This window comes from Cydia fagiglandana, chromosome 19 (genome assembly GCF_963556715.1).
Source record: "Cydia fagiglandana chromosome 19, ilCydFagi1.1, whole genome shotgun sequence".
In the NCBI taxonomy this organism is placed as follows: Eukaryota; Metazoa; Arthropoda; class Insecta; order Lepidoptera; family Tortricidae; genus Cydia; species Cydia fagiglandana.
The window spans coordinates 3834478-3850496 of NC_085950.1; the positions used below are offsets into that span (position 1 = coordinate 3834478).

The following is a 16019-nucleotide window of genomic DNA, read 5'->3' on the forward strand; positions in this document are numbered from 1 at the left end:
TCGGAGCAATGGAGCCGAGCGGAGCCGAGTTTGGCCGAAGTCAGGAGCTTCGCACCCCTGCCCTCGCTCACTAGTGATGATCTAGTAATGCGCGATATCGATTCGATTGGATTCGATTAATCGAAGTCAGAAAAAAATGGATGATTAGACATGATAGAACAGCCAAGCAACTTAGCAATAAAATAAATTGAAATTAACCCTTTGGGCAAAACATTTAAATAATAACCTACGATCCAACTCGCAGGCCAGAGATTATCGATTTTTTCCATAGAAGGTAGGATCGCATAGAAGTGGTATACGCGCTCAGTATACGCGTGCCTCCGTGAGGGACAAAACATACGCAAATGCGACACTGTGATTGGTCGAATTCATTTGTTGTCCACCATTCTCCATACTAATAAAAAGGTGGGGAACAAACAAAAAGTGAGACTGTGACAAGGACAAGCAATAATACCGCTTTCTCTGCTACTCCTACTGAAAGATACATAAGACTATCTCGTTCTGTCAGTTACCCCCACCACTCATGCCATATCCAGGTTTATCCTAGATTCATGATTTTTTCCTTATTCCTTATTTACAGATAGAGGCGGCTAGGCAGTATGGCCTTTGGTCTTAGCCTGCCCAGAAAGACGAATAAAAAAAACAAATCATTTCTTTTCGATATTTTGACATTTCGTTTTCGTTTCTTGTATGTTTCTTGTATGTTTCTTGCCAAGGTTTCTTGACTCGCTTTGTATATGCCGGTTTATCAAATAAAAGTTAGTTTGCTAACACTCCTAAACAGTGAACTCTGTAAAGTCCGTAAGCAATGATAACCAAAGCTCCACAACAATTACTGGTATTATAATTTACGATACAACACATTGAAATCGTAAGTAATACGTTACTTTTTCATTTATCAAACATTTACGAATTTCCAAGAAATTCAAGGCATTCAAATTCTACAAAGACCACATCAATTACCTTTTGAGGTTGCAGTTGCAGTGAAGATTGTAGATACGACTAAGGGCCGATACAGATATTGGAGATACTTATAAATTCTTTTTTTTAGCATTAGAAATAAGGTAAACAATCTTGATGTGTCTTTTAATTGAAAAACACATTAAAAAAATTTATTCGTGTAAAAGAAAGCCTAGAATTTTAATTTAACATAAACAAAAAAATCATTAATCAATTGAAGCTGTATAAAAACTTATAAAATAAAATTATACTAAATTAATAAAAATAAAACCTAAACTACAATAAAAAATCGCCCCTCGGCAGGGTACCGTAGACGCTGGCAGCATTACCTCGCTGAATTGCAATGCTTATGCGTTGTGCGAGGAAGCTGCCAGCCCTACGGTCCCCAGTTACATCCACCAGCCTCTTTGCTAATGTGCCGAAAAATTTCAGAGCACCGGGACCCCACGGGCCGAGTGTTTCTACACCAAAAGGGGTAAAACTATATTCTTGCCCAATGCGGCTGTACTTATTCCTTTTGTTTCGCTCAGCCGCATCTGCAGCTGGTGAGAAGGAGGTGCCATGAAGATGGGACGGGGCCAGTGTATCGACGCATGTAGCGTCCCACACCAACACCCGCCCCATCTCCATTTTTAAAAAAATAAGTCACGGCATATATGTAACAATGAATCTAATACGATCATTTATATTCTTCTGATATCATAAGCAATAGTTACTGATTTTTAAAAAGCGTTTTTCAATTAAAAGACATGTCAAGATCGCTTACCTTCTTGCAAGTTCTTTCTAATGCAAAAAAAATTAACTATACAGACTGACTCTGCACGCCAACTGCAATGCAACGTAGGTTATACAGTGTGGAAAGATAAGTCGGGCCTTGAAGGGAAACTACCTCAAATCCTTAAGCTGGCTCATTTTACTTAAAGGAGACATTCCTTTGTTTTTAAAAAGAAACAAAACTGCTTTCAAACAATTTCTTTTTTTCTTAAATTTGGCTTGTCTAAAAAAATCTTGAGTACTAAATATTACAGTTTATGGATATTTTGTACGACAAACGAGTGTAAGACCTAATGTTTCTTGGAGAGATGTTATCATTAACATTAACTGTATCGACTAGTAGAATAAAATTGCGAGTTTTTATTTTTTGGAATTTTTAGTCGGTTCGAGTCCCGGGCAAGGCAAGCGAGTTTTAGAAAATATTTGAATGCAGTTCTGTTTCTTTTTAAAAACAAAGGAATGTCTCCTTTAAGTAAAATAAGCCAACTTAAGGATGTAAGGTAGTTTCCCTCCAGGGCCCGACTTATCTTTCCACACTGTATACCTATATAATTATAGTATCTTCTTCCTCGCGTTATCCCGGCTAATAAGGATAAGCCGCGAATATCCTGGGCCGGGCTAGGTCTCCCGTTGCCATGGCGACGGCTAGATCTGCGCAGCCACTGGAGCACTGGGTATATCGATCTTCAGACTAAACTGTAGAAGTGTAGACATAACGACGATTAGGTAACATGTCTGAACAAGGCTATTTATAGCCTATTATACATCTATACAAATTGAAAGGGACAGCGTGATACGCCCCTTAATCGTTGTCAAGTTGTCAAACTTCAGTTTTGTAGGAAGTGTCCTTTCTGTCTCTTCTTCTTCCTCGCGTTATCCCGGCATTTGGCCACGGCTCATGGGAGCCTGGGGTCCGCTTGGCAACTAATCCCAGGAATTGACGTACGCACTAGTTTTTACTAAAGCGACTGCCGTCTGACCTTCCAACCTAGAGGGTAAACTAGGCCTTATTGGCATTAGTCCAGTTTCTTCACTATGTTTTCCTTCACCGAAAAGCGACTGGTAAATATCCAATGATATTTCATACATAAGTTCTGAAAAACTTATTGGTATGAGCCGGGGTTTGAACCCTGGACCTCCAGATTGAAAGTCGCACGCTCTTACCGCTACTACCGCTAGTATGTTAGACATAAAACATAAGCATATTCTGAAAAATGTTTTTTTATTGACTCGAAAATTACAAAAACAAAGAAACTTAACACTACGTAATTGTAATTATTATTATTACAGCTTTATTTTTATTTCAGCGAATATAATGTTTGTTTATGTGGTGTTGTATTATTTGTTAATTCTTTTCACTGATCCCTATTGGGTAAAAGCCTCCTCGAGTCCCGTCCATTGTTCTCTATCTGTAGCTAATTTCATCCAATTTATTCCTGTTTTTCCAACTATTTGAACTATGTCGTCTGACCAGCGCTTCTGTGGCCTTCCTTGATGTCTTTTTCCAGGTGGTCCACGTAATTGTGATATGAAATGCGAAATCTTTATGCTTTGTATAATAATTCATCTAATTTAGTCTGTCGGGTTCTATTTATTCTATTCTTTGGGGCAATGGGGGCCAAGTGCGCATTGACTGTACTAAGACTTGTCGGTGCGTTTAATGGATCCTCTACATGATGGGCCAGCGCCAGCCTCTCCAAGGGACGCAGTTATGCAGTAGAATGAGATAGCAATATCACTTGCTCCCTCTAACGCATAAATGCGTCCCTTGGAGTGGCCGGCGTTGGCCCATTGTGTAGAGGAGTTTATTTAAGCCTTTATTTTTCCTTAAATAGTATTTGATTATGAATTTTAGGCCTAGAGGAGCCATTATAGTGGCTTCTGGTGGCTAAAGGTCTGGCCACCATTTTGCCCAGGATATGAGCAGCAGCCTTCTAGGCACCTTGCCCTTTGATGGCGATATGGCCAAATATTTATCTGTAGGTTTTTTTAAAAGTTTTATTATGTTTATTTGTTTTTATCAATAAAGTAATATAATTATAACAGTAATCTTTTAATGACTTTGATTGAGCAAAGGCGTCTCTCAAAAGGCTTCACTCGGCAGTTCAGATTACCCACTCACATGCTTGATATTTTTCAGTGACCTCTATTCTTCTTCTTCTTTCCATCCTGTTACCCCCTGCTGGGGTGTAGGGCTCGAATCTTTTTCTTCCACTGACTCCGGTCCTGGGCAGCTTGGGTAGCCTCCTCCCACCCCATCCCCAATACACCCAGCTCTTGCTCCACAGAACGGCGCCAAGTCGATTTAGGGCGACCATGTGTCCGTTTGCCGGGCATCTTCCAGGTCAGGGCCACTTTGGATAGGTGGGTGTCAGGTTTCCTGAGGATATGTCCAACCCAATGCCATTTGTGAGTGACCTCTATTATTATAATAAAATAAGGGTAACAGCTGGTAGCTACAGTTACCAAAAGCATGTGAGTGGTTACAGTGAGGTTCGGATTTGTATATAAAATATATGACAAAAAGCCATGAGTAAGAGTTTACCGCGAGGCATCAGCAGGTTATCTTGCCACTCTTAACCTATTGAAACAAATATTCCTCTAGGACAATTTTTATTGAAGTCTGTCAAATATACATTTGAAAATACAGCAGTCATATAGAAAAGTATGTACCTGATGGTCAGTTCCAACAAATACGCAATTTTTTTTTAGACAAACTAGCATTCTCTCAGAAGGCAAGTTTTGTTTTTATATTGAACTAGCAACTGCCCCCGACTTCATCTGCGTGGAAGGATGATGATGATTGGTTAAAACTACCCTATGTCCTTTCACGGGGCCCTAAACTGTCTCCGTACCAAATTTTATCCAAATTGGTTCAGCGGTTTAACTGTGAAGAGGCAACAGACAGACACCTTCGCATTTATAATATTAGTATGGATGTAGTTTGTTATAAATTCCAGGGACACTGGTTGGAGCCACCATGTGCAAGTACCCGGCCCCGGAGTGCCAACCGATTGAAGATGGAAATGAAGTGGACAATGAAGCTGAAGAAGTAAGTAACATTTCTTATTTATATCTATTTATTTTATTTATTACAGCTTTGTTGTTCCACAGTACAGTTAATAATAGTACTACCATACAGAAAGGACACTTCCTTCAAAACCGAAGTGTGACAGCGGTTCAGGGTCGAAACATGCTGTCCCTTTCTAATATATGGCAGTATCCCGTTCGGCTATTTAGGGTTGTCAAAATTCAAGCCATTACGAGTCAAGTTGTGTCAACCCTAATAATTACTCGGAGCAAAGCTGAGCCAAGTTTGCCCTAATAAGGGAGGAGTTTCGCACCCCTGGTTATTCAATAAAATATAGCAAATCTATAAAATTCTATGTATACATATATTTTTTTATTTTATTATTCTACTGTACCCCTTCTGGGTAAAAGCCTTCTTCAGCTGTTTCCATCTGACTTTATCCATTACTACGCTTTGCTATTCTTTGTTCGCAGTAGTAACAATTTCGTCCTGCCACCTGGCTAGTGGATGTCCTTTCTAGAGCCCTGGGACCCTTTTCATTTGGTCACCTTTTCTGTCCCTTACTGCTAGCCCTTTTCCGTCTGGCTGCCCTAGCATTGGCCTTTCCCATTGTATTGTATTGTAGTTCGGGCGATTTTCAGCAACTCGACGACTGGCGCCTATTTTGCGTGATAGGGGGTGGGCTAGTCCTGCCAGTCCCCGAGGAATCCTATCCTATCCTCTAATCCTGGCCTTTCCCGTATTCCACCATGTGTCTCTGTCCAGAGGGCCTACCGCGAAACTGGCCTCTGTCGCACTTGTAAATTCGTGCGAAGATGCGGGTTCGATTTCCGCCTCGGCCATCAGTGACTTGGTCACTTATTATTTAGTATTTAATGATATATATTTGAGTTTATTTATTATAAAATTACTAAACATTTTTTGTAAACTGTTAACATTATATTATTTATATTCCAGGACAACGCTATGAGTGAAGATGAAGAAGATAGTGAAGTATCAGATTCAGAGTCTTACTTCACCGACTCCAGTGTAAACATGAGAACAGAGTCAGAATCTGACGGAGAATCCGCTAGCGGACACCGAGTCACCCCTGATATGGTGCTCCTACTCATGCTGAAAGAAAACGGGGCCATCTCTGAAGAAAAATATGCTGAGAAGGCAGAAAAATGTGAGAAAAACTATAGATTCTTGATTCCTAAAATTCCAAGATCACGAACAAGCTCATACGATTTGTTTATGAGGGAACTTAATGAAGCTGAAGAGTCTAATGATGATGATGAAAATAATGACAGTAACGCTGGTGTAACAGACAAGGAGGTAGAAGATAATGATGGAAATAAAGGTACTGTAGAAACTAGTAATGTAAGTGAAGTTGAATGTGATAAAGATATAATAAAAGATGGAAAAGATATAGAATCTATTGAGAAAGATAAATTCAAAGAAGGGGCATGTGATTTGCCTAAGAACGATACAAATGTTCCTCTAGAACTAGACGATACAAGCAGAAAACAATGTAGTGAAGAAAACATTTTATTAAAAGAGGAACAAGGAAATATAGTTGGTAACCAGATGGAATGTGAAGAAGTACAAGAAAAAATGCAAGATTATCCAGCATGTGATGAGAATCAAAAAGAAGAATATCAAGGACAACAGAAACCGATGCATGATAATCTATCACCTGAAAAAACTTTAGACAGTACAATTCAAGAAACAAATAAAGATTGTAACAATTATATTTTATCAGAATGTATTGCCACAGAATCTATGAAAAATGATCAAAGTCAGAAGCAGGTTGGAGATATGTATGTAGAGAAGGCCAATAATTTTCTAGGTAATAATTTAGTACCAGTAAAGGATAGAAGAATAGAGACAAATACTAATGCAACCAAAGAACCAGATAACCAAGTTGTCTTAACAAAACATGGAGAGGAAGTAAAAGACAATCACAATTCTGAAAACGAGAAAGGAGATATGCATAAAGACATTTTGCAAGGAATTAATTTAGTGCCAGTGGAGGACAACAGAATAGAGGCAAATAATAATTCAATCATAGAGGAAAATGAACACTTAGTAAAAACTGGTGAAAAATCCAAAGTAGAACGTCAAAATTCTAAAAATGAAAAAGAAGAATGTAACGATCGCTTGCTACAAAATAACTTAGAAACAGAGGACAAAAGTAAAGAGACAAATAACAACGCAAGCCAAAGCACAACCCAACAAGACTTAACCACAACAAAACCAGCAGATAATTCCAAAATTGAAACCGAAAATTCTCACACTGAATCTAATTTACCTACAGGCAAAATAACTAAAAGTTTCAAGTATATTCTAAAGAAGTTAATAAAGGAAAAGCGCATTCCAAAAGAAGATGAAGAGGATCGTATTTCTGATGAATTTGGAGAAGACTATGCGACACATTTGTGGTCATTCGTGGCTTCGTTAGACCGCGATTATGAAAATAATACTCGGACAACCATAGAATATTCAGACGACGAAGAATATGAAGACGACAATCTTAGAGAGTTTGCTTTCTTCCTGAACTTCTATTCGCCGTCATCTTACAAGTATATCTTAGAAACGTACAATACTCCGCTACCAGAGCTGAAAGTCCTATATTCATGGTATTTAAAAGATGATCATTACCCGGGCCTGTCGGAGAAAGCCTTTAAGATTTTAAAGGAAAAATCTTCAGTGAAACGACAGACTTGTACCTTGATGCTTATTGATATATTCTTGAATAACGAAGGTAGATATTGTGACCAGGTGGACTATGGACATGGTGAATACTTCAATTTTATCGACAAAGCTGTATTGGCCTACGTTTTTGTGTTAGTAAGTTTAGACGAAGACTGGAAGATGCCAATAGGCTACATTTTCGCGCGGAACATTCCGGCTGAAACGCAGGCAGAGTACATCAGGATCTGTTTGACGCATTGCAATGAGGCCGGAGCTGATGTTGTAGCGGTCACATTGGAGAATCCTACTCCTGCTGAGTATCTTGGGTGTTCCTTTGATAATATAAGGAATTTAAAGACTACTTTTAAGCACCCGTCGTGTGACCGTGAAGTAGCTGTTTGGATCGACCCTTGCTTGGCTCTCAAGAGCGCGCGTCAAACACTAGAAGTCAAAGGTGTTTTGAAAGATGATGAGGGCAAAAAAATTCGCTGGAATTTAATAAGAAGGCTAAAGAGATTACCTACAGATGATTTCGTCGATCTTGAGGCTCCAGAATTTTTCGAACTGAAAAATCACATCGCGAAAATCGATCTCACATCGGAGACTTTCAGTAAAAGTCTGATTCCAGCGTTGGAGCTTGCTGAAAAATTATTACCAGATACGTTCACAGATATTGAACCGACGAAGAGATATATAGCGTTTATCAATATGCTGTATAATATACTTAACTCAAGGGTGACTGCTAGAATGCGAAATATTGCTTTACAATTGCATGAGGCGAAGAAATATTTGATTCATTTATTTTCCAATGAAGACAATAAGTTATCGACTTTGGATAGAGAGAATCTTGCCTGGAAACGCCTGCAAGGCTACCGATACTTTCTCAAAGGCGAACCGGTCTGTGGTTTCATCGGATTCCTGATTTGTATCGAGAGTTTCAGGCATTTATACACTACTCTCATTAAAAAGGAGAAGAGAATCACTTACTTAAATCCTCAGCGACTGTGCAAAGTGCAAGCGGAAGATTTGGTGAACAATTTAAGAGCATACGACTATTTAGACGCCGACTCTTTATCTGGAGAACGTTTCCAACGTTTCTATAACAATTTATTTGAATATCTTGAGAAAAACCCGCAGTTTTCTGACAAAAGTGTCCCATTAGGACACTGGCCGTTGCAAAATAGGTTTCCTCCGATGGTCACTATTAAGCTAACATCTGGTAAGCGCTCCTATGATGACGTGTACTCCGGCCAATACAGGCTTAAGAAGATGAAAAAGACTTCAGAAGAAGAAAGAGCGACTAAATTAGTCCGTGATTACTCCAAAGCGATGGACACAGAAATAGACTTATCGATAAGAAAGAACATGGTCGGTTTCTTAGCGGGCTGGATCGCAGCTAAATTTGCAAAGTGCTTGAAATGCGAAGAGTGCATTGATTTGCTTTGTACTGATAAGAAGCTTTGGTTTCATAAGTTCATAACTGTAAGATGGATCTACGCTTTATGCTTGCCGAGCGAGGACATTTTCCGTATCTGTTGGGAGTGCGAACGAGCGCTCCGCATGAAAGGGTCTCCTATGCGCCTCAAGGCTTGGGTGCTCCGTCGTCTAGCCCCGAAATTCCCCTGGTCTAAGTCTCCAAAAAGATCTAAACACCGTCCGCTCCATCATATCCAGCTCGCGCGCGCTGTGATCGCGAAATACCTCGCGCTGCGAATGCCGACGCCATTCGGGAAGAAAGACAGGGAGAAGATTGTGGAGATGTACCAGCAGTTCACGACCAGGGACCCTGATGAGTCGATGGACAAGTATAGGGTTGAGGATTTGGAAGACTGGTTGAATCGTAGCAAAGAAGAGGATTCTGATGATTGATTTTTTATATAATATTGATAAATAAGACAAACACTGAAGTTTTTAATGATTCACGGTTAGCTTCACTAGACTTACATCGACCGGGATATAAACCGTGATTACCTTTTGTATTGTTTTCGAGCTCCCGATATTTCGGCGCAGTTACATGCATCTTGTTCACGGGTAACTGGGCTATAACCGCGAAAATCGAAGTTCGCAAATTGCGGGCATTTTTCTCTGTCTCTCTAATTACGCCTGCATTGGAGTAAAAGAGAAAGATTCCGCAATTTGCGAATTTCGGTTTTCGCGGTAGCCCCTCTGATTATAGCGGGCGGGTGTCAAAGTTGTGTAGACCGCGCTCGGTTCACGGTGCAAATCCCGGTCGATATAAGTCAAGTGAAACACTGAAGCCTTTAATAAAAACTATAACGTGTTTTATGAGGCTATGTGTTCTCAGTATTTAGGTTTAAGATGTTTTTTTTTTTTCATAATTCTTTGTTTACTAAGATTTGATGTGATATTGAGATTATTAAATTGTTGGCTCAGTTATAAGAATTTAACTTCACAAAGTGAAACTCGAAATGTGTGATGTGTCGATCTCAGAAAAAAACGTAGTGTGTATACTAAACTATAGATGGCGCTGTGTTGCTTAATTGTAATGTTCGTTTGGGATTATGTATATTAACGGGCCTATCTTTACTTTTGAAATGATTGACTTCGACCGGTCGACCCCATTCAGTTGACCTCAAAACGTCCAAAACTATTACGGAGTCTATTTTGCGAGAGTGACACTATATGGGGCATTATCTATGAAAAGGGGACCTTATTGTCGATGGCGCTTACGCCGCACAGCGTCGCGCACCATTGTATTTATATCGGAGCATCGTTAATAATGACGTAAGGGCCATCGACAATAAGGTCCCTTTTCATAGATAACGTCACATATAGGTTATAAGTATTCTCGGACTTGGTTTCCGCAACTCGACGTCATATAAAAGGGGTTGGTCGGTGGAAGTTTTTAGCAGATGGCGCCATCATAGCTTGCCCTGTCAATCCCTAGAATTCTGTGAAATTTTTGTTTTTTAATACCCTGGATGCCAGCCCTTTAAGCCAAATCTCATAGAAAAGGAGGCAAGCTATGATGGCGCCATCTATGCAAACCTTTGACAGTTGCCAACACCATTACGCCTATTTTGCGTGGTGGGTTGTCGGCAGTACTCTCGCCAACCCAACTCTAGCCCTCAAGCACAGAATAAATAATAGTACTACCGTACAGAAAGGAAACTTCCTACAAAACCGAAGTTTGACAGCGGTTCAGGGTCGAATCATGCTATCCCTTCCTAATATATGGCACTATCCCTTTCGGCTATTTAGGGTTGTCAAAATTCAAATGATTATCTTATCTGTGGTCGTGCACGCCAAAGGAAGTCAAGTGGTGCCAACCCTAATAATTGCTCGGAGCAATGCTGAGCCGAGCGGAGCCGAGTTTGGCCGATCTCAGGAGTTTCGCACCCCTGCCTCAAGTCCATACTAAGAAAAAAAAACCCAACTACCAAGAAGTCTAGCAGACCCTGAGAGTGACACTATTTTTATATGAAAATGTTATGATATTTTTGTAAGAATATTCAAATCTGGAAGTCTTTTATATGGTAATTAATTTAGTTCTGAGAAATAAAAAAAGTAATAACTGAATCTTATATTATAATATAGATACTAATACAAGTACAAATGATAAAAGAATTTGATTGTGATCGAAGGCTGTACTTAGTCTGTAAGTTGATTGAATTGTTAACTACTTTATGAACAAAAGAATAAAAACGGATTTATATACATGCGTTTTATTTACTTATTACACGACTAGATTATCCGCCTATGTGTAAGGCCTGAGTGGACGCTCGAAGCGGAGCGTTCGGCGGGGCGTGCAGCGTGGCGTCGGGCTCACAAGTGATTTGAGCAGCGTCAGGTGTGGCTCACTCCGCGATTTTGTCGCTTTGCTACAGGTAGCTAAAAGTACATCTGTTCGACCCCAATTTTGGGGTTTGCCATAAGCCGCGCGTGGCGCTGTCGCCACCTATTAGCGGCCATATCTGTGCTGATCGTGACAGATGCGTTTTGTTAGAGAGTGAGTCTTCTGTACCTAGTACTATTATTTATTCTGTGGCAGCGTGCACTAAGGCCGCTCCTATATGTTTGCATTTGTTTAACATGCACGCCCCGCCCCGCTGCACGCTCAACTCGAGCGTCCACTCGGGCCTTACATTATGACTAAATAGATTGCTTTGAAACTTTCTACTTACAATAGGATAAAGGATGACTCACGCTAGACCGGGCCGAAGCTTCCGGCGCTTCGTTTTCTATGGAAAGCACCACGTGATCACCGATTAGTCATAGAAAATGACATGTCGGACGCCTCGGCCCGGGCCCAGCCCGGTCTAGCGTGAGTGATCCTACCTTACCTACCCGTACCTGTATACCTTAGTATATCTAGTACTGTAATTCGTTTATCTAGCTTCAGGATACCATAGATAAATACAGCGAATTTTTTTATACATAAAAGACTTGTTTTAGCTCTATTTCGTTTGTTTTATATACTGGAGCTATATCACATAATAAACTAGTACTAGGTAGACAGGTATGACCGCTAGGCGGCGACAGCGCCACGCGCGGCTTACGGCCAAAATTGGTGTGGAATGGAACGGATGTACTTGTTGCGACGCGACGAAATCGCGGAGTGAGCCACGCCTGGATACTCGTATATACTTAAACTAATTACAGAACTAGATACACCTCATTTCATTGTATGTGCAAAGTTTTATTACAATCCAACACGTAGTTTTAAAATGAGAATGAAACTCAGTTTGTTGTTATGTGAGAAGGTGAAATTCGGCCGAGCTTGCTTGGGGACTGTTTTTTGACATTATTGTTATTTTCTTTTCTCCCAAAAACCAAGCAAGTATGTTTGTGTAGGTATTCAAATTAGGTACAGTCAACTGTAAAAATATGGGTGTAGCCAACTTAAAAATATGTCCCATAGTTCTTAATTCGCTGATATAAGAGCTATGGGACATATTTTTGAGATGATTTGTGCTCCCATATTTTTACAGTTTACGTACTATCTTTATTATTAATTGGTCTCCCGTCAACATGCAATGCCTAATGCCTTGATTGATCTAGATATTCTAGATTACTATGTCCTAAAGTTAATGGGTACTGCAATTAACGTTTTACAATTATTGTCCCCGCAGGCCAAGCTAAAATAAATCTTATGTCCACGCTATAAAGCCTTTGATAAGTGCAAATTTTTCTCGGTTTTTAACTTTAACTTTTAGGGGTATTTGGTTTAGTAGGTTGGTATTTGTGTTACAATTTCCTGTGAAATGTTATGAAATGTCACGAAAATGTATTGTGTTGTGATGGATTTGATTTTTAACCGACTTCCATTTCATAGAAGGAGGAGAGGTTCTGTATTCGGTTGTGGCTATTTTTTTTTTCTATGTACGTTCACCGATTACTCCGACATCCGTAGTCCGATTTGAGTAATTCTTTTTTTGTTTGATAGGAGCTACCTCCGAGTTGGTCCCATTTTAATTTGGTTCTGTTCTGATGATGGGATCCATGAGGAATTGAGGGAACTCCTCAATTTTTAAAGGCACATGCATGGTGATTTGGGTGTTTTCTTAAGCAACTCGAGCATTTTCTCCCGAAAACCACCACTTTGATGAAATAGACCTGATGATGATGATTGTTTTGATGATAATGATGATGATTTTATAAATGTAGTATGTTCAGCGATTACTTCGGCACCTGTGATCCGATTTGAGTAATTCTTTTTTTGTTTGGAAGGAATTGCTTGGAAGGTGTTTCCGTATTATTTTTGGTTCTGGTCTGATGATGGAATCCATGAGGAATTGAGGGAACTCCTCAGTTTTTAAAGGCACATGTAAAGTGATTTCGGTGTTTTCTAAAGTAACTTGAGCATTTGCTTCCGAACACCGCCAATTTGATGTAGTGCAAGTGTAGCCTTACCACGAGTTTGACATTGACATATTCGCTATGTTAGCAACGCTAACGTCTTCGTAACTTACTTTTATGCATCTCGCTCGCACTAATATGCCAGTACGAGCGAGATGCAAAGAAAGTAGGTAAGTTACACACACGCTAGCGAATAAATCAGTGTCAAACTCTTGGTAAGCTGGTAAGGATAGGTACTGATCGGGGGTTAGGGTAAGGAGTTAAGGGGTCGGGTAATGGTGGTTGAAGGGCTGTTGGTTCAGGGCCGAGGGGTACATGGATCAGGGGTTGATGCGCTGTGAGGTAGAGTGATCGGGGGGGTTGAGGGATTGGGTCAGTGGCGGGGCGGAGGATGGATTTAGTGTAGTGACAGGAATTATGATTTCCCAGACGGACTCGAGAAAATTCCTGATTACATATTGATTAAAGTATGTCCACGAATTTAGTGTTAATCATGATGTTGTTTTTCATTCATGCGTCGCGCTCTTAAGAGTGCGTTAAAACTAAAAATGGAAAAATAAAAACTTTTTACAAAAAAAAAACCGACTTCAAAAAGGATATATGAAATAAAATATTATCCTTTTTAAGTCTATGCGTTACCAACTGATATGTTTGAAGTCGGTGCCAAGCCAAGTAGTAACAATACCTGTCAAAAATAATCAGCTTTATGACTATAAATCCCATTAGAACTGTACTTAATAACTATTATAAATGTGCAAGTAATTTTGTCTGCCTCTTTGTCGCCTTTTCATGGCTAAACAACTGAACCGCTTTAGGTGAAATTTGCCAACAAATCCTTGAATTGTTTTATATTTTGAAATATAATCCTCTAAATAAGGGACGGGAAATAACTTCAATCCCAATCCCACGCTTGCGTGCCGACAAACATGGTACGGACTGTGCCAAGAAGGTTTGATCGTGTGTTCTGAGGTGTGTTCTTAGGTACACCCATATAACCATTCCAGTCGCAGAATCATCAAAGTGGTAACTAAATGTCAGATGTGTCGTAACAGAGTCCACACAATGTGTCTAGAATTGTTTCGAAACAAAGTGTCGTCGCCGTGTGTACACTTTTCCGTAACAAGGTGTCGACACATTTGTGTGCACTTTGCGTGCGGTTTGCGACTAAATCTGACAGCAAATTTGTGACAGCAAATGTCAATATAAAATACCTCTTGAAAACCAAGGTTTGTCAAACTACTATTAGTGTCTCGTGTGCTCGTAAGTAATTCTAGTAAGTCATCGTGGGCGATGCAAATGATAATAATCGACCAAAACCATATAAACACCCAACACCCGTCAACCTTTTACAGAAAAGTTTTTAAAGAAATGCAATAAGCTACTTAGGTCAGCCAACGAATACTCAAAAAAGTTGTAGAGGGAAATGCTCGGAACACAATTTTTGACTCTGTAAGTTGGTTAGGACAAGTTAGGAGGTGAACATATCAAAAGTCCCCGGCCGTAGCCCTTGAGCGGGGGGAAGAGAGGGGGCTTTGAAGGTCCCATTTTCCGGTTTTTCGATTATATCTCGGAAACTATGCATCTTAGCGACATGGCCACTTATACAAAATGAAAGTTAATTTAATTTGTTACAAGTTTATTCCGTCAATTTTTTCGATATGTTGAATAGTTTTTGAGATATCCGCTCTTGAAAGTTTATTTAGGGCTCTCAATTTTATCTTGATATATCTACATCAGTGAAGGTGCTAGGCCGTGTACGGTATCGTTTCCGTATAAATCTGGGTTGCTGAATCCATTTAAGATATCACATTGACACCATTCCACAAAATTAAAAAAAATCTTTTTAGGGTTCCGTACCTCAAAAGCAAAAAACGGAATCCTTATAGGATCACTCGTGCGTCTGTATGTCTGTCTGTCTGAATACACAAAATAGTTCCTTACCTATATATGACAGGAAAACCTATTAGAAATGTGCAGGCAAGCGCGAGTCGGACTTAATGTACGAAACCCTTAATACGCGAGTCCGACTCGCACTTGGTCGGTTTTTTTTAAACTCCTCTTGACGCTTAACCGCTGAACCGATTTCGTTGAAATTTGGTATAGAAATAGTTTGCGTCCCGGAACAGGACATAGGATAGATCTTATAACCAAAATCATCTTTTGAAGGTGTGAAAAGTGGCGTGGAAATTTGTACGGGAAATCAATAACCGCTGAACCGATTTATATTATATTTGGGATGGTCTACATCTTTGATTTAGTTAAAAATGAAGTCATGTTTTTTGACTTCAAACCTAAACTTAAACAGTATTAACTTCAAGAAGTCAATTCTGAATTCCCCCCTACACCTCATTTCACACTTTTGAAGGATGATTTTTGAGATAACTTATTATGTCCTGTCTCGGGACTCAAAATATATGTGTACTAAATTTAAATTAAAACTGTTCAGCAGTTTAAGCGTGAGCAGCAGTTTATATGTTTTTACTTTGGAATGGTGTCAATGTGATACCATAACTAAATTTGGTACTGCGAATTTATACGAAAACGATACCAAACATGGCCTCGTAGCTTTACTGTTGTAGAAGTCAAAATAAAATTGAGAGCCCTAAATTCTTATTACTTGAGCAAACTTGTGTAGAAGGAAAAGGAAAAATAAAAGTCTTCGGCAGGAATATAAGACACAAATATATTTTTTTTTTGCGTTACTATTTCAATCATCAAATATAAACATACCTTGATTATATTATTCTAGTGAGATCCT

At 39.5% G+C, this 16019-nt stretch overlaps 1 protein-coding gene across 1 annotated transcript; it reads left to right on the plus strand.

Moving 5' to 3' along the window:
• Positions 1-4700: 4700 nt before the first annotated feature.
• Positions 4701-9341, plus strand: LOC134673840 (uncharacterized). Its single transcript, XM_063531875.1, has 2 exons — positions 4701-4786; positions 5723-9341. Exons 1-2 carry the CDS (start codon positions 4715-4717, stop codon positions 9308-9310), a joined length of 3660 nt encoding a protein of 1219 aa, XP_063387945.1. The 5' UTR covers positions 4701-4714; the 3' UTR covers positions 9311-9341.
• The last annotated feature ends 6678 nt before the right edge of the window (positions 9342-16019 follow it).